This window comes from Cladophialophora immunda (genome assembly GCF_000835495.1).
Source record: "Cladophialophora immunda strain CBS 83496 unplaced genomic scaffold supercont1.3, whole genome shotgun sequence".
NCBI lineage: Eukaryota > Fungi > Ascomycota > Eurotiomycetes > Chaetothyriales > Herpotrichiellaceae > Cladophialophora > Cladophialophora immunda.
This window is the reverse complement of record NW_015622543.1, coordinates 756835-773412: the sequence shown is the minus strand read 5'-3', so window position 1 is coordinate 773412 and position 16578 is coordinate 756835. Positions and strand designations below refer to the sequence as shown.

The following is a 16578-nucleotide window of genomic DNA, read 5'->3' as shown; positions in this document are numbered from 1 at the left end:
GTGTGCCTGGCAAGGGGGCGAAAGAAGGACCTCCCCCTGTCTATTTTCCAGCAATTCAGCATCCTAACTAACGGGTTGTGACAAGATACACATTGACTTTACATTGCGGATGTTTTTGCATTTGGTTCACCCGTGTCCACAAATACTGCACGTACATCCTATATCTTCGCACTCATCTTTCCTTCCCTGAGAGCTCTTCGATGCGTCTCTCTCAGGCTGTTTCCCCCTTCAAGTTACCCAGGGTGGAAGAGCTCCAAACTAGCCGTCGCCCTGGAGTGTGGGCCGACGACAGGAGCTCTGTCCTTCGTGGGAATTGTTTTGGTTGCATTTTCACCATGTTGGGTTTGGGCTAGGGGAAGCCGACACTGATCCGGATGGTGTGCTGTGACAGCAGATGCGAGGCTCGTCTAGGTGGCGAGCAATAGCGCGGTCAAGTTCTAGTTCAGTGACCATGGGAAATATAGTTCTGTGAATACCCGCTCAAGTCTCCCATGCAAGCGACGCTCTCGGTGAAAGAGAACGGGGTATCCTGCAGATCGCATCGACAGCATTACCGCGAGGTCATCACTGACGAACTATCAGTTGATCGATCAGGACGATAGGCAAGCAGTCGCCGTGTAGTGTGGTATGCCATCTCGACTGTGTAAAGAAGGACGGCGAGTCCCGCATTTTCCATTGGCTCAGTCCGCATCTCGACTCTGCGGCTGTTTATCCTGCGCCACCTTGTCGAAGAGGCTGAGGTGCGACTAACAAGCTCTTCCACTCTGGATCATTCCTGATCATGATGCGTAGACGGAGGACATCTTCAGGTCATCAAGCGGGCGTCCGTTCGCACGAACAGGTCAGCTTTCGAGGTTTGACGGTCGCCTGGAATCCATGAAGTTGGACCAGACGCACCAACGGCTGAACGACTTCGTTAGTTCAGGCACACGGGTATATCTCGTACAAAGGGGACCCTACCCATTGCATGTTTGTCTCATGGTGACAACAAGGCTCGGTTATCCTTCTGGTCACGGCATCCCCGTGTGTTGCATCTCCTGGCACTTTGTGGTATCTGATCTCCAGAGTCCCATCTTTTACCCGATCGACACTGTCGACCTTGATACGCTGCACCCTCATCAAAGTCTCGCCGTATGCTTCTTCGATTTCAATGACCGTTTTGGCGACGGCGTAAGCCACGCAACTGTTCCAGTGGCCCTCGACGACTTTCAAGTCTCGCAAAGCCTCAAGTGCGTTTCGGCGAATGTCGCGGACTCGGCACAGTGTAGCAATAAAGTACAACGGCGAGATAAAGCCCAGATGCACCTTCAGGACAAGGTTACTGTCCTGTCCCTTTTCCATTGTAGTGTATCCACTGCGCAAAAAGGTCCGTAGCTGAGCGAACATGATTCGGAAGTCTGCAGCGGCACGATTGTAGCAGCAGTCATTGTCTGGTGGAAGAGTCTTCAAGATCAATAAAGCCATCCGATGGTGGGCGAGCAGTAACAGCTGCCAGTCCTTGAGGAGCGGTTCGTCAAGTTCCAGGTTTGCTTTCCAGCGACCGAACGCGGTCGCCCAGTCAGCAACGTACTTGCGGACGCCTGGGATCATGCGTGTCGAATGATGTGGTTTACCCAGTTCAAGAAGGAGGACCATATAGACAGCCTGCTGTAGATGTTTGTTTGCTTGTGCAAGGTCTTCAAATATCTCGGGCACATCAGGCACCGCGTAGGTCGCACCTTCTGTCGAGTTGGCCTCGGGTCCCGTCTCTTCTCGCAGCGCGTAGTTTTCCGACTTGGCCATGAAGCCACGTATTATAGGCTCAATAAACTCAGAAACTTCTGGAGCAATGATGGCTTGTCGCCGTCGGTTCTCGGAAATAATGCGATGGCCCGATTTCAGATGAGTGAGTCCCGCGGCGGACGCGCCCATAAGGAAATCACAGTGGGCGAAAAGGATGCATGAGATCAAAATGATCTCGAGGGGCAAGGCACTTTGGCTCTGGTTGATCTCGGTAATGGCCTTGGTGTAGTAGAGAGTAAATGTATGGTTCTGCCACGGTGTTCGTTTCGTGAGCTCGATCCATTCATGCAGGCTACTCAATGCAGCCAAGCTATGACGGACACAGGCCTGGGTCTGACTTGCTTGGACAACCACCCGATTCCAAAAGCTCCATGCTGAGCTCGACGAGTAATTGACCAGGGCTTTGTCGTCGAGGAAGGAGTCCATCATTTCAGCAAAGTAGGAGGAAATGCGTGGCGCGGTGCATTCCAGGAAGAACTGGGTAGGCCGATTGAGATCAGGCTCGTTGTAGAAGTGGATGGGGTTGCCGCTGTTAAACCAAGGGACAATTCCTTCGGGCGAACGATCACGGGATGAAGACTGGAATGGCCATGGTTTTGTTTGCGTGTAGCCTTCGCACACTCGACCAGCTTTGGCACATCGAAGGCATCGTGGATGTGTTTCGTCGCCTAGGACATTGAGGAGATGAGTTAGCTCAAGTGCTACGGCATCCCCAAGAAGAAGTCAAGGTACGCGACAAATAGACAAAGATAGGGCTCTGTTGCTGTACTCATCTTGGTAGATGAACCAATGCGGATTCTTGGGATCGTAACAGCAAGTGGGAGGGCATAGACGTACATTTGACCCTCCGATGCCTTGCTTGACGTTAGCGAAGTCCTAGAAAAGGCAATAGTGCATTGGGGAACAAGGAAAAGAGATGAAAAGGTGATGGAAACCAGGGGAAAATGCCATTGAGAGAGCTGGACTTAGAGAAGTGGGAGGAGGAAGAGGAGGAGGAGCAGAAGGGAGGAGGGGAGATTGGCAAGCCATCCATACCTGCAAGTTAGGCAGCCGGTACGGACTTTGTGATGGCTTCGTTTCAATCGTGTAGGTGATCTTTCCCTTTCCCTTTCTCTGGTATTGTCTCGTGCCAGTTCTGCCTTTCTATCCCCCAACACTACCAGCGTCGATTCTGTGGGTTTCTGGATTTCGACAGCCCCAGGTGTTTTGGATGGTTTGTCGCCGCGCTCTATAAGCTGCTCAGCACGGGGCAATGGGCGCCTGTCAGCGACCACAAGGGCTCGTGGTACCATCTCGTACGCACGGAGGTGGACATTTGGAATAGAGCTGAAGTTTTCTGGAAGCTAAGTCAGATTCCGCCGAATCCCTCAGCTAGAGAGTGTGTGGTTTTCAGTATACCAAATGGACCAGGACGGACCCGATCCCAGGGCTCTTAGATAATATAGGACGCTAACATCTGCATGGTGTGTATCAGACCGGCTGAAGAGATGCGGGAAAAGGACAAGCGGAAGCTGATGAGCCACGAGCACTGTCCTGAGATCCGAATGGGTGGGATACCGCCTCGACTCGACACACCTTTTCAACGGTGGAATGCGGGTCGAGCTTTAAGCCCTGCGCAACCGAGTTGGGTTCGGTACTTGTCTGCTATCTCTTTCCGACTGCCAGCCAGTGGCCCCATCAAGACAAGATTGGGGTATCGTGGTGAAGGTGCTCCGCCTCCAAGTCGGTTGATTCAGTCCAAAGTTTGACCAGGTAGTGCAAGGGCAGGCGGTGAGGTATAAGCAGGAACAGGATGCACCATTGAGCGGCCATGTTCTGGCGGTTTCGCCCTCTCTCTCCCTCTCACGCACACATGGTTGGCCAAGATATGCAAAGCATCTCCACGATGCAGAGTCCCCCAGTCGCTTGAGCCTTCGCGTGCACAGGCTATTCTGGCTCGGGCCAACACCTCGAATCAGTCTCCCATTCCGCCCCTTGCTGCCATGCTGGCCACTAGAAGAACCGGGTCGATGTGCCCCATGTCGTCCGGGGGTGGCACCTGGGACTGCAGTGGAATCACGACCGTCTCCGTCTGTGTCTGTGCCCGGCCGAGCCACGCCCGTTGTGACAGATGTGCGGGCAGTGCACCATTTGCTTTTGGAACAGGAATCCAGGATGGCTTCGGGCATCGGGCCCGAACTCGCCCTGTCCAAGGGGAGTGGCTTTCAGCCCTAAGGGATCAGAAAGGCATGGCCCCCTCCCTGGCTTGTGCTCTATTTACAAACTAAGTGACTAATCAGCCCTAAGGTGTTGGCTAGAGGACTATTGAAGTTGCCGACATCGAGTCGCGACGTTGGGAAGCTTTCTTCGAAGCCGTCGTCCATGTGGGCAAAGACTGACACCTACCCAGAGCAGTCTAAGGCATTCGTCGAGGCTGGATGCTCGGCTTTGCTGTCTTCCAATCATGCGCTGTGCCGTCCATCTATCCTCTCGGCCCCCTTTTTGAAACTTTCCAAGTCGCCAATGCCTAACGTTACAAAAGGACGTTGCGGTAGCTTACAGACAGCAAAGCGCTTTAGTTTCCGGCTCGGCAGCATTGGTGAATATCCTAACCTGGACTCTTCTTGCTGGTTGTCTGTCGTCAATTGCGCAAACCGTTTTCCGTTTTTGTGCATGGGGCCGATATTTCCAATATGACATTTCCAATAAGTCCATAGTGCCCCTTCCTAATGGGCGTAAGGTCGACAGGATGCAGCAGCGAAGAAACACCAGAGGTCAACCAGAAGAGAAGCGAGTCCAGGATCGCACGATCGACTGGGGCTCCTTGACCTCTTCGTATTGGGCTTACTGCCACCAGTTCTCTTCCTTTGAGATTAGCAGACTATCATCGCGATCGGCACCTGTCCTGGAATTTGTTTCTGAACCCAGAAAAATGCTCCCTCGAAGGAACCATTGATGTCACGATCTACAACGTCGACACTTGAATGGATGGCTGCAGCCCGCATCACCGCATCCGGTCTCGAGTGGACGTCTTACTGCGCTTTCGGTCCTGGTGCTGGTCAATATTGGGACTCTCATGACCATTGTTCTCAGACCGCCAGAAGCGATACCTGACCACGGCTGTCACTCTCACAGACATGAGGTGATGCCCAGCCGTTGACCGCCAGAGGCCTTATATTTCCTGGGGGTCAGCCTCGTCTTGATGTCAGCCTCTCGCCCGAATGCTAGACAAAAGATCCGACCACGCGGGACCACGCCAATAGGATGGTGACGTCTCTGCAAAGGACGCATGGTCAATCCAGCAGCTGGAGGCGGTGGCGCTAAGCCAACGTGCGTTTCTGGTTGCAGGTAGGAGAGGCAGGATTTAGGGCTGACTGCAGGAAATATGCCGCCCACTGTTGACATGAGGCCCTTGCATAGAATAACATCTCGGCAGCCCGGCTTCCCCCCAGGCCAATGGTGGGAGAGACCAAGAATTTTGTTTGCTCGAGGGTTGGGATGGGGCTGTTTCACCACCACAATCGCAACGCCAACTCTTTCTGGCCCTCGCCGTCACAGACTGCACGATATGAGTCTGCGTACAATAGTAGACCCGATATGGATTAGTATTAGTAATTGCGTATAACAAGATAGTAATCGAACGGGATCACTGGATGATGGAAGGGGGTTGTCAATTGATCAAGAAATGTCGTTGGTGGGTTTATCGGGGGAGAAACCCACCAGCTTAGGGCACTGGCGTCAAGCATTATGATGCAAAAACGCTTCATGTGTGTCTTTTTGTTGCGGTTTGGCGGCATTCAGCTGGCATTTTCTGCGGACTTAAGAATGGCTGACGATGACTGGGCTACTGCGTTTGTATCGTCCCTCCAAGTCAGCGGCAATTGTCCCCTTGGAGGACGTGATTCCCTCGTCATTTCGTAGAACACGGGCACATCAGGTTGATCGACCTGTTCCTAGGGTCGGGTAAAAGTTGGCTGCGAGCTCAGCTTGGGCATTCGGACCCCGAAAGTATTCTCGAACCAGGATGGTGAGGATCCATGAAGCAGACCGTCCTCCGGCAAAGAAGGCTAGGAGACAAGATCATCGCTGTGCAAGACCCATGACTGTTCAGCGGAGCAATATTGTTGCCGCGCGCAAGTCGGCAGTTGGGGGCCAGAAGATGTTCGGACGCTCTTTGCTGGCACAGAATACAATATCGAATCATGGACCATTACTCTGCGGCCACGCCCATACCGATGCCCCTGTCTTTTGAACACCGTAGAATGCTTCCTTGTACAAACACCCAGCAGCAAGAAGAGACTAGACCGACCACCATAACCACAGCAACCCCTTGAGATACTCGACAATCTCCTCCCCTCCCAGTTTACTCTCGCCGTATAGCCGATCCACAAATGTGATGGGGCACTCTTCGACCTTGAGCCCCATGGCCTTTGCCCGCACCATCATCTCCATCTGGAACGTGTATCCCTTGGACTGCGTCTTCTCAATCACCTTGACCAGCGCCTCCTTCTTGTACAGCCTGAACGACCCGGTCAGGTCACTCACGCCCGGGTTCAGGAGGAAGTCGGCGAGGATGTTGGCGCCCTGGCTGGTCAACTTCCTCTTCGCGTCCCACCCGTACACGCCGCCGATGAGCCCGTTCTTGGACCGGTACCGCGTGCCCGTGACAATGTCGGCGTTCGTGGCCTTTTGGATCCTCACAAACTCTGGGATGAACTTGGGGTGGTGCGAGAAGTCGGCGTCCATGATGATCACGTAGTTCCCGGACACAAACTGGAGCCCGTGCACGTATGCAGTCCCCAGGCCCAGCTTGCCCGCCCGCGGTTTTAGGATGATGTGGTCGGCGCCGAAGGACTTTTGGATCTGTTTTGCGCGCTCGAGGGTGCCGTCCGGTGAGGCGTCGTCGACGATGATGATCTCCCAATTCAGTTTCCTGCAGAGTGGTTAGACATGGGGACAGTCTTAGATACTCGTCCGAGAACAGTGCCTCTTGGTGCATGAGAGGGGACTTACTCCTTTGTGAAGACATCGGAGAGCATCTGCACTAGGACGGGCAGGTTCTGCCGCTCATTGTATGTAGGGAGAATGACCGAGTATTTATCGCCTTTGGAACCCATGGTTGTAGACTTGTCCTGTCTGTTCTAAAGGATTGCGACGTGGTGCTTTTGGTGCGACAACCTCCAGCTGGGATTTCGCAGTTGGGGTCGTACGCGACAGATCATCAATGCGGCGCGACGGTGTGGATTTCTTAGGGGCTTCAACCGAGGTTTATCCGGCTGAGGGAACTTCGATATCACTCTCTGTCGTTGCCGTAAGCCTCAGCCAGTGCTTGTGAAAGAGATTAGGACACATATCTCGCAGTAAATGAAGAGGTGGGTGACTGTGTCGTCGGATGTGAGAGTGTCACGTCTCCCAAATGGCTTCAGCACACCACAGCCGCAAGCCTTCCAGTCGCACTGCCCTCCCACGAAGAACCACCAAAGGTCCACTGGATGCACCAACAGACCCTTTGTCTCTATCTGCGACACCTATAGCCTCGCTTAGAAACCCTACAGCACCGCTCTCGCCGAGTAAAGAAGTCAATGAGCCCTCAGGAGTGTCGGGAACAGCCAACCAGCCACCGGCGACCCAGGCTCAAGACTCGCCCACGGTGGAGGAAAGGGACCTCTCCTTCCTCCTCGATGCCTCAATCTACCATCCTCTCTCTCAGCTCGAGGTTCCCGGCCCCTTTCGAAAACCATTCCTCCCACCACCGAACTCAGAAACACCCCTCAAGGCTTCCATGCAACAATTAGATTCACTCCTCTCCCAATGCGATTTTCTACGGGCCGCCCAGCTGGCAGGCTCCATCTTGGTATCCGGCACCGTGCGGCCAGTGGATTCAAGGTCGATCTTCCGCCTACTAGAGATTAGGTACTCTTGTCTCGAACTTTCGGGGAACTCGCTGTTTGCCGCCCAGGAGGCAAAGGCGCTGGAAGATCTGAGCTCCGGGTTCTACTATGACGAGCCGAACCCAGGGCGAGGTGCAGATGATGATTTGACAGGCGCGCAGAAAGTACCGAGCCATATAATGCCGTTTCCTCTGCGCCTGCAGGCGCTCAGACTGCAGAGCATCGGCTTCTCGGATCCCAGAAGAGGGGTATCTACACTGTACGATGTTGCGCTCGAGTGCAGAGAACATTTGTCCTCCCCGCATACATCGCCCGAGCAGAGAAAGGTGTGGACGGAACGGCTCGGCGAAGTGTCAATCCGAGTTGTGAATGCCTTGATTGAAATGGGAGATGTCGATTGTGCTGTGAGGACACTCGAAAGCATGAAACCTGGAAGCGATAATCACCTGGCAATCTGGACTTCCAGAATGGTCCTGTTGAAAATCAAGATGGGCGACGTCACTGGAGCCAAGAGGCTGATTGAATCTGGAAATCTGGACCCGGAGGACAAGCTTGTACTTGGTTCTCTTCTCGCAATCGCCGAAGGCCGGTATGACGATGCAATGAAGAGTCTGTCTGAAAACGGAGCGAGCGTTGACGCAGACTTGGCTGCACTTGTGGAACAGAACCTTGCAGTTGCATATCTATATCGAGGGGAGGTTCTGAAGGCAAGGCAGTTGTTGGAAAAGCTCGTCAATGACGGACATTCTTTCCAGACCTTGACAATCAACCTCGCTACTATCTACGATTTGACTTCGGATCGGTCGCGCGAATTGAAAACCTCGATGGTGTCGCAAATTGCCGGTCGCGAGAGAGATCCCGATGCGATCCGCGCGTTTGTGAATGCCGATTTCAAGCTATGAACATGTGCCACCGGGTCTATTTGCAAACGGATGCCATGGTCCCATGACGATAGTCAAAGGCTTTGAGGAGTCCTTTGAGATGGGATAATGCAGCCAGGACGATCAAGACATGGAAGATCTGGTGCGAGCTTCCGAGAGTATCAAATTTGCCTGGATAGAAGGCCTCTGGAACCCTCGCCTAAAATCGTCTACTCAGCATATGGCAACCATCAATGCGGCTGCAAACTTACCGCATACAGACCAGCACCCAAAATATAGAGAGCTCCCTGCAATACCAACCACGACAGGCCAATCTGGTTCTCCATATCTCCCAGTCCGAAGGTCCACAGTCCATCGAGGACAGGAAACACTGCAGAGATGCCCATTCCAACGAACATCAGAGCCCGGTAAGGCCTCCAAGCTGGAGTTCGGAAGCGTGGAAGGACTGATGTTGTGGTGCATGCTATGCCCAAGGTGCAGATCTGGTCCAGGTCTCAGCAACGTACTAGTGTCGTGTGATTCTTGCTCACCATGGTCCAGTATGTCCATTGTTTCCATGGATGGCACCAAAACCCATAATATACACTGGGGATGAATGAGCCGGCAATCAGCACAGATATCCCGGCATAGTCCAGCTGATTCCACAGTCTGGCAACGCGCGGAGAGTGGTTGGACAGGGTGTGGTAGAATGCACTCAGTCCTAAACAAGCAGCCGCACCACCAAAGAAGCAGCTCATTGCTATGACGTCGGCCACCGAAGCTTTCTCATAGCGAGGCTTGAGCACAATATAGAGAAAAGCTGCAAAGGGCAAACTAAGCGTAGCAGGGACTAAATGCGTCCAGATGTTCACGCTCTCGTTGTGCCAGTGCAGAATGCTCTGCAGAGATCTTGTGTAACTGTAGGAGGCACGGCGATAGCTGCCATGGATAAAGTGGTTGTCCTGAAGCCAGTGCGGTAGATCGTTCCAGTGTATCAGAGTATGCCAGAGATCCTCGACTTCATCAGGCTGTTTGACTGGGTCCATTCCCTCGCTCGACCGAGGCACCGTTATCCCGTCGTCTTCAGGTCTATCGTTTCCTGGATCTCTTGTCGACATGGTTGCTTTCTCGCTGCGTCTTCGATGGGCTGGTCGCGGTATTAATATACGAAATATAAATGTTGGGACGGAAGTGCCAGGAGAGACGGGAAAATATCGGGGATTTGGCCACAATGAGGTCAATTACTGCGAGGCTCGGCCCGTGCCTCGCTATCGATTACAGGGACTTCACGAGTTACGAGATACGAGCAGAATCATGGCTCTGGCATCATCGTTCCTTCTCTCCTGTCCACAGCCGTCGACCCGAAGTACGCGCCTGAAGCAAGGGTGATGGCATAGGTTCCAACATATGTCATACAATGAGTGAAAGCGACATGATGCCCAACAGAATCGATTAGGCACGACCAAGATGGCTCAAGCCCCTCCAGCCCTTGGGCGAAAATCATCGGCCCCATGGGACAGGTTACGGCCTGTGAAGCAAGATCCTTTGGAGGCAATGGGATTCGTTTCCAAGGGTGATAACAGGTATCGTGCTCTTGCCTGCGCAAAGATTGCTTGTTGGTGACGAGAACAAGGCTGCTCGACCTCAAAACTCAGGAGAGCTACTACCACAAGATTGTTGCTCGCTACATGCAATTCTGCGCACGACACTCGAAGGATCTCGACAGTGCTTTTGCATCTTTGAATCTCGATGAGGGTCAGCCGCCGGCCTTGGATTCCTCAAGGAAACCCACCGGGAAGTCGACCAATCCTCAACCTGCACCGGCTCAGACCCCATCCCAACAAGACTTCATGGCCCCCAATAACACTCAAGCGACGAATGCCGCATTACCATTACCAGCGTCCGAACTATCGATCATCCTTCTAGCATTGCGAAAGTTACGCGAGGGTCTGCTTGCCAGCTCTACATCCGCACCAAGTCCAGTCTTTTCCCAACGAGTTCATGTGTTCAACATCCGAGTCGCCGTCCTCGCGCTGCACCCGGAGGGCTACCATCCTTCATTGCTACACCTCCTGTCTGTCCTGCACACACCCGAGTATCCCCTGCCACGATCCGAGTTAGTAGAGATGACGGCCTACTTGATCCTGGACACAGCTATCCGGCAGCGTGATCTTTACCAAGCATATGCTTTGAGGTACAACAGCCGTATCCGCTTTGGGTTCAAAAGTCGAGATGTCGACGGTGTATTGAAATCACTTGTTATGGGAGACTGGGTCACGTTCTGGCGTGTTCGACAGAAGGTTGATGGCTACGTGCGAGCGATCCTTCATTGGCACCTCGAAACACAGCGCAAGATGGTGCTTAAAGCAATAGGTCGGGCCTACTACGCCTGTGACGTCAACTGGATCCTACAGAGCGCCACTGGCGGCCAACTGAGCTGGAACGAACTGGTCAATGTAGAAGATGTTGGCTGGATGCGAGAAGGCGATAAGGTCGTGATCCGGAAGCCCAAGCCCAAGACCAGCTAACCCTAGATATTCAAATCGCGAGCGATCATGCAAGTCATTCGCTTCCTGTGTTTGCAGATCTGCGAGTGTTCACTCGGTAGAGAGCTCAGGAGCGCGTGGCAGACAGGTCTAGATCTGCCGTGGCGTCCTGAAACCGGTGGTGGGAGCGTGAAACGATGCCCGGTGACCGCTTTGGCCGTTCCAGAGTTTGCGCCGTTTGCACGGTTTGCCTATTTTCTCCGCCCCAGCCACTCCTTGGCGCGCTTGCTCATCTACCAGCCACTCGAATACAGCCAATCACAGCGGGTGCCACTGTTTACAGGACGGTCTTGGCGCTTGCCTGCGCTCCGTCTTGGTCCGTTCTCGAGTCTGACTCTCCCAACCTCTTCAACGATATGCATCGAGCGTGCCAGTAGAGACCAACAGCCATTGCAAAGCCACCAGATGTCGCACCATACGCGCGCAGCAACGCTCCTGACAATGCCCAGCCCTTGCATTTCTGCTCCGGCATGGAAAGGTAGATGTCTAAGGGTTCTTTCTCTTGTTCTCCTCTTCCTGTCTAACATTCACATTCATTACATCTCATTGTAGTCAAACAATTGCACAAAGTGTCGAACAGATTCTCAGACTTTCAGGCCGACTGTGATACTGAACTCGCCACCTCACCAGAATGAAATCGGGAACAGTCTATAACATACTCTCGTTGTCCACGCTGCTAGCTCTGTCCAACGCCTGGCCGCTTTTCCCACCCTCGATCGAGCGAAGAGCACCTATCTCATACTCGGTTGTCGCAGTGGGTGGCGGAAGCACAACAGACGATGCCTCGCCGACAGCAACAATCACTGACGCTGTCACCCACACAGCGACCGTGATGGAGACACAACTATCTACCATCGTCATCACAGGGTCGGAAACAACCACAACCATAGTCGTGACCGTTACCTCTCCATCGCCGACAACTATCACCGATCACGCGCCTGCGTCGACAACCACGCCAATCCTCTCGCCAATCCTCTCGCCAATCCTCTCGTCGAGTCGCCAATACCCCTCCGAGTCATCGCCTTCAATAGCACCCTCCGTTGCTCTCCTTACCGCGACCGAGACTCTTTCCCCAGTGACTGTCACTGTCACGCAATCTCTCCCTTCAACAAGACCGTACGACGACGGTATGTGGCACACGTACTATTACTACACCGTCACGCCTGAGAGTTCCTCGAGCTGGACAACGACTTCGTCACCGACCTTGTCTTTGGAAATGCCCAGCGAGACACCACCGGCCACTAGCACGCCTGTTATCCCAATCTGGGGCGTGCATCCACCGATTCCTACACCTCCATGAAGCGATGCCAGTCAGTGATCCTTTCTATGAAAAGGAGAATGTATAAAATGTATTTGGGTTGTATTTGGGGTTATCTTCGGGGAAAAAGTATGAACATCAAGTTGGAAAAGAGGACTTCCTCTTCGGGTAGATTCTGGGATATTTGGGGTTTTAGCAAGGCGCTGGCGGTCATGTCTGAGACGGCTGGTATAAGTTCGGTATCAGGAAAGAACGACGACAATGACAATAGAAGTTTTGGTTTCATCATTTTGGCTTCCTTTTCCCGGCACATAACTTTGAACTTGTGCCCGATGGTCTTGATGCCACATGTGTTTCATTTCTCAGGTCCAACGTGAGCGTTCCTCAGACGAGCTGGTTTGACGAAAGACCTGACATTATTCCAGGTTGGATTAAGCACGTAGGTATTGAGTATAACGCAAGTTCACGAATGCTGCATTCCAAGGTCAGATGTTCTACGGCATTGCCACGGCGTCTGCCTGCAGATGCCACTCCTGAATCTTCGAGCAATCACTCCTAAATAGCACATCACAAGTATTGCTCTGGAGGGTGCATAGAGGCGGAGGGTCGTGTGAGATCGAATATACTGAGGTTTAGCTGCCAAGCCCTTTCCGCCCGCAACTGCCCATGTCGAAGTCCGGTAAAGGCGCAGGAAGTTCTCCGCTGCCTACGACTGCCCGTGCATACACCCGAACATCCCAAAGTTTCGCCCGGTCTTTTGCGCATTGATGGACACGAGTACTTGGACCTTTTCAATCCAGTACCTCTGAGGCTGTCTCCAAGCTTTCCTTCGCTGTCACTCTCGCTTGCCGCTGGGTGCAAGCCCCCAACGCCGTCGCAAGATGGCGACAGCCATCCCCGTCGAAGATCAGGGCCGATTGCTCGAGGAAGCTCTCGGCGTCGTGCGTCAACAGTCGCAGCAGATGCGCCGATGCCTTGAAACGCCAGGAAAGCTCATGGATGCCCTCAAATGCGGGTATGGACCTTTCCGAGCCTCAATAGCCTGCACCACTGACCGCAATGCAACGCTGTAGGTCGACTTTGGTATCTGAATTGCGCACGCCTACCCTAGGGCCGAAACAATACTATGAGCTCTACATGGCTGTGTTTGATGCCCTGCGGTACCTGTCCGACTACCTCCGCGAGTCGCATCCCGTCAACCACCTTGCCGATCTCTACGAACTCGTCCAATATGCAGGCAACATAATTCCCAGATTGTATCTCATGATTACGGTGGGCACCGTATACATGGGAGTCGAGGATGCGCCGGTCAAGGAGATCATGAAGGACATGATGGAAATGAGCCGTGGCGTACAGCATCCCATACGGGGTCTCTTCCTGCGATACTACCTCATGGGCCAGGCCCGTGACCACTTACCAACTGGCAAAGAAGAGGGACCCCAAGGTAACCTCCAAGATTCAATCAACTTCATCCTTACCAACTTTGTGGAGATGAATAAGCTTTGGGTTAGGTGGCAGCACCAGGGCCATTCAAGAGAAAGGGAGCAAAGAACACAAGAGCGGAGGGAGCTGGAATTACTCGTTGGAAGCAATCTGGTGAGATTGAGCCAGTTGGTCGATTTGGAGACATATAAGTCTACCATCATCAGCCCGTTGCTGGAACAGGTAGTCCAATGTCGTGATGTCCTGGCCCAGGAATATCTACTTGAAGGTAGGATAACAAGTCTGACTATGGGGATATGCTGACGGAGATCTAGTCATCACCAAGGTCTTCCCAGATGAGTACCACCTTCACACTCTGGATCAGATGCTCTCGGCTATCGCAAGGTTAAACCCGCATGTCGATATGAAGAAGATTGTCATCGGGTTAATGGACCGCTTGTCTACGTACGCCCAAAGAGAATCTGCCGAGTCGGTGTCTGCCGAAGACAAGCGAAAAGCCGAAGAAGAAGCTGCAATCCGCATGCTCGAGAAGATCGATTTGAACCAAGATACGAAGTCTGCCGCTCCTGCCGCTCAACCGGATACACCCACGACGAATGGCACCGAAGCCAAATCACCCACAGAGACACAAACGAATGAATCCGAACCGGCAACGCCAGTAACGCCAGCAACAAATGGAGAGAAGGGAACCGGCGTCGGTGAGGTGAGGCTGTTTGAGATATTTTACGAACAAGTCATCAATCTTGTCAAAACGAGAGGTCTTCCCATACAAGACACTATGGCACTCTTGACGTCGCTGGCCAATCTTGCGCTGTGAGTTCCCATCATCTGGTTGTATGAATGGACAAGCTAACACCCATCAGTAACATCTATCCAGAGAGGTTGGAATACCTCGACCAAATTCTGGCTTATGCCCGTGAGAAGGGCGCTGAATACATGGACTCTGCCGACCTCCATTCTGCCGCGACACAAGCCAATATGCTCAACCTCCTTTTAGCGCCAATCAGAACATATATGTCACTTTTCACAGCGCTAGCTCTGCCCAACTATCTTCCTTTGTATCAATCACAAACGTACGCCACGAGGCGGGCTGTTGCCGGCGAGGTGGCCAAGAGCATCCTGCGGAACCATGTGCTGATTACAAGTACACAACATCTGGAGGGCGTCATGTCTCTCCTTAAAGTCATCATCAAGGAGGGCATTCAGCAACCGACTGGATATCCGGGGCTGAACCGTCCGAGAGGAGGCGAGTCGGACGAGACAGTTGAGGAGCAAGGCTGGCTTGCACGAATAGTCCATTTTGTTCAAGGACCAGACAACGATACCCAGCTCAAGCTCTTACAGCAGATGCGCAAAGCTTTCGAGGTTGGCAATGAGCGGATCAAATACACGACACCCGCCATCATCACTGCCTCGATGAAGCTCGCGCGGAAGTTCAAAGCCCGGGAGCATTTTGACGACAACTGGCAAAACCAGTCCTCTGCGCTGTACCGGTTCATGCATCAAACCCTTTCTCAGCTATATACCCGCGTAAACCCTGGGGCGGCGGATTTGTGTCTTCGGTTATTTGTTTCGTGCGGTCAAATCGCCGACCAATGTGGCTTCGAGGAATTTGCATATGAGTTCTTTGCACAAGCGTTTACAATCTACGAGGACAGCATCAGCGACTCAAGGGCACAATTCCAGGCTGTTTGCATTATCGCTGCTGCGTTGCAGATGACGAGGGGATTTGGAAAGGAAAATTACGACACACTGATCACGAAGGCCGCGTTGCACGGAAGCAAACTGCTAAAGAAACCAGATCAATGTCGGGCAGTGTATCTCGCCTCCCATCTGTGGTGGTGCGTTGAAATCCCTGGGAGAGAGGAGGACTCGAAGAATGTGAGTTTGAACGAGTGCAGATGGCGTGAGACTGCTTGAAACGCTGACAGGCCAAACACAGTTCTACCGCGACGGCAAGCGGGTGCTGGAATGCCTCCAACGAGCATTACGTGTTGCGGATGCCTGTATGGACACAGCAGTATCCGTAGAATTGTTTGTCGAGATCCTCAACAGATACGTGTACTACTTTGATCAGCAAAATGAAACGGTAAGGACGGACCAGTCCAGCCATTGATCACCCGGACGTTGGCTAACAATTCGTGCTCTAGGTCACCACCAAGTACCTCAACGGGCTGATTGAACTGATCCATTCAAACCTGTCGACAACCAACTCCGAGGGGAATACCCAGGCGCTGGAGAACCCTAAGCGTCATTTTTTCAGGACGCTTGACTATATCAAGACTCGGGATTACGAGGGTGTTATCACCGAGGCGAGGCAGTGATGTGGACGACTGAGGTAGTGGAGAGACAGACTCGAGAACAGTGTCCTCCCTGTTCTCGGCAGATTGCTAGAAAGCGAGAATCCTTGAGAGAGAAAGAATGGCTGGAACATCTTACATTGCTCCCACCAGTGCGTACCTGTCTGTTTGTGGTGTCTATCCCTACGGCGCCATGTGCCTTACACCATTGATACTCCCGAGATGCTCCTCGAGCAAGTTGTTTCAAATCGTATAATAACACTGGGCAAAAAGGAAGCAGAGGTTCTCTGTGTGTAGAATGATCAAATGGAAATGTGTGCTGAGCCGATTCATCCAGTGCAGTGACTGTAACTATATCCGCCATGATAACGGTATGTCATGTAAAGGTATGCACACATGCATGTCCAGGCACGATATACATTATGTACCTAGGTAGGTACTTGAGCCTCCACTGACCATGCGGCTTCGCTTTTCCCGCGGTCCTGGTCGTCGTTATTCATGTCTTAGGCCTGAGCCGCG

At 52.8% G+C, this 16578-nt stretch overlaps 7 protein-coding genes across 9 annotated transcripts; 4 read left to right on the top strand and 3 right to left on the bottom strand.

Moving 5' to 3' along the window:
• Positions 1-6: 6 nt before the first annotated feature.
• PV07_04845 lies at positions 7-3417 on the bottom strand. Of its 2 annotated transcripts, XM_016391693.1 has the most exons (5): positions 3181-3417; positions 2818-3118; positions 2620-2636; positions 961-2450; positions 7-903 (listed from the first exon to the last, which is right to left on the bottom strand). In XM_016391693.1, exons 2-5 carry the CDS (start codon positions 3072-3074, stop codon positions 814-816), a joined length of 1854 nt encoding a protein of 617 aa, XP_016249212.1. In that variant the 5' UTR covers positions 3075-3118; positions 3181-3417; the 3' UTR covers positions 7-813. The 2 variants fall into 2 exon arrangements, with proteins under 2 accessions (XP_016249212.1, XP_016249211.1); XM_016391692.1 differs by having other exon boundaries at positions 2818-3417.
• A 2132-nt stretch (positions 3418-5549) lies between these two features.
• PV07_04844 (uncharacterized protein) lies at positions 5550-6965 on the bottom strand. Its single transcript, XM_016391691.1, has 2 exons — positions 6775-6965; positions 5550-6694 (listed from the first exon to the last, which is right to left on the bottom strand). Exons 1-2 carry the CDS (start codon positions 6876-6878, stop codon positions 6061-6063), a joined length of 738 nt encoding a protein of 245 aa, XP_016249210.1. The 5' UTR covers positions 6879-6965; the 3' UTR covers positions 5550-6060.
• A 129-nt stretch (positions 6966-7094) lies between these two features.
• Positions 7095-9512, top strand: PV07_04843 (uncharacterized protein). Its single transcript, XM_016391690.1, has one exon. It carries the CDS (start codon positions 7178-7180, stop codon positions 8552-8554), a length of 1377 nt encoding a protein of 458 aa, XP_016249209.1. The 5' UTR covers positions 7095-7177; the 3' UTR covers positions 8555-9512.
• On the bottom strand, positions 8128-9667 carry PV07_04842. 2 transcript variants are annotated; one of them, XM_016391688.1, is made up of 3 exons: positions 9064-9667; positions 8785-9015; positions 8128-8732 (listed from the first exon to the last, which is right to left on the bottom strand). In XM_016391688.1, the coding sequence occupies exons 1-3, from the start codon at positions 9628-9630 to the stop codon at positions 8571-8573; spliced, it is 960 nt and encodes a 319-aa protein (XP_016249207.1). In that variant the 5' UTR covers positions 9631-9667; the 3' UTR covers positions 8128-8570. The 2 variants fall into 2 exon arrangements, with proteins under 2 accessions (XP_016249207.1, XP_016249208.1); XM_016391689.1 differs by having other exon boundaries at positions 8128-9015.
• A 148-nt stretch (positions 9668-9815) lies between these two features.
• Positions 9816-11066, top strand: PV07_04841 (uncharacterized protein). The gene is made up of 2 exons (XM_016391687.1): positions 9816-10095; positions 10146-11066. The coding sequence occupies exons 1-2, from the start codon at positions 9980-9982 to the stop codon at positions 11038-11040; spliced, it is 1011 nt and encodes a 336-aa protein (XP_016249206.1). The 5' UTR covers positions 9816-9979; the 3' UTR covers positions 11041-11066.
• Positions 11067-11439: 373 nt separating this feature from the next.
• Positions 11440-12805, top strand: PV07_04840 (uncharacterized protein). Its single transcript, XM_016391686.1, has one exon. It carries the CDS (start codon positions 11690-11692, stop codon positions 12356-12358), a length of 669 nt encoding a protein of 222 aa, XP_016249205.1. The 5' UTR covers positions 11440-11689; the 3' UTR covers positions 12359-12805.
• A 208-nt stretch (positions 12806-13013) lies between these two features.
• PV07_04839 (uncharacterized protein) lies at positions 13014-16387 on the top strand. The gene is made up of 6 exons (XM_016391685.1): positions 13014-13331; positions 13390-14027; positions 14074-14572; positions 14623-15640; positions 15702-15848; positions 15910-16387. Exons 1-6 carry the CDS (start codon positions 13198-13200, stop codon positions 16081-16083), a joined length of 2610 nt encoding a protein of 869 aa, XP_016249204.1. The 5' UTR covers positions 13014-13197; the 3' UTR covers positions 16084-16387.
• The last annotated feature ends 191 nt before the right edge of the window (positions 16388-16578 follow it).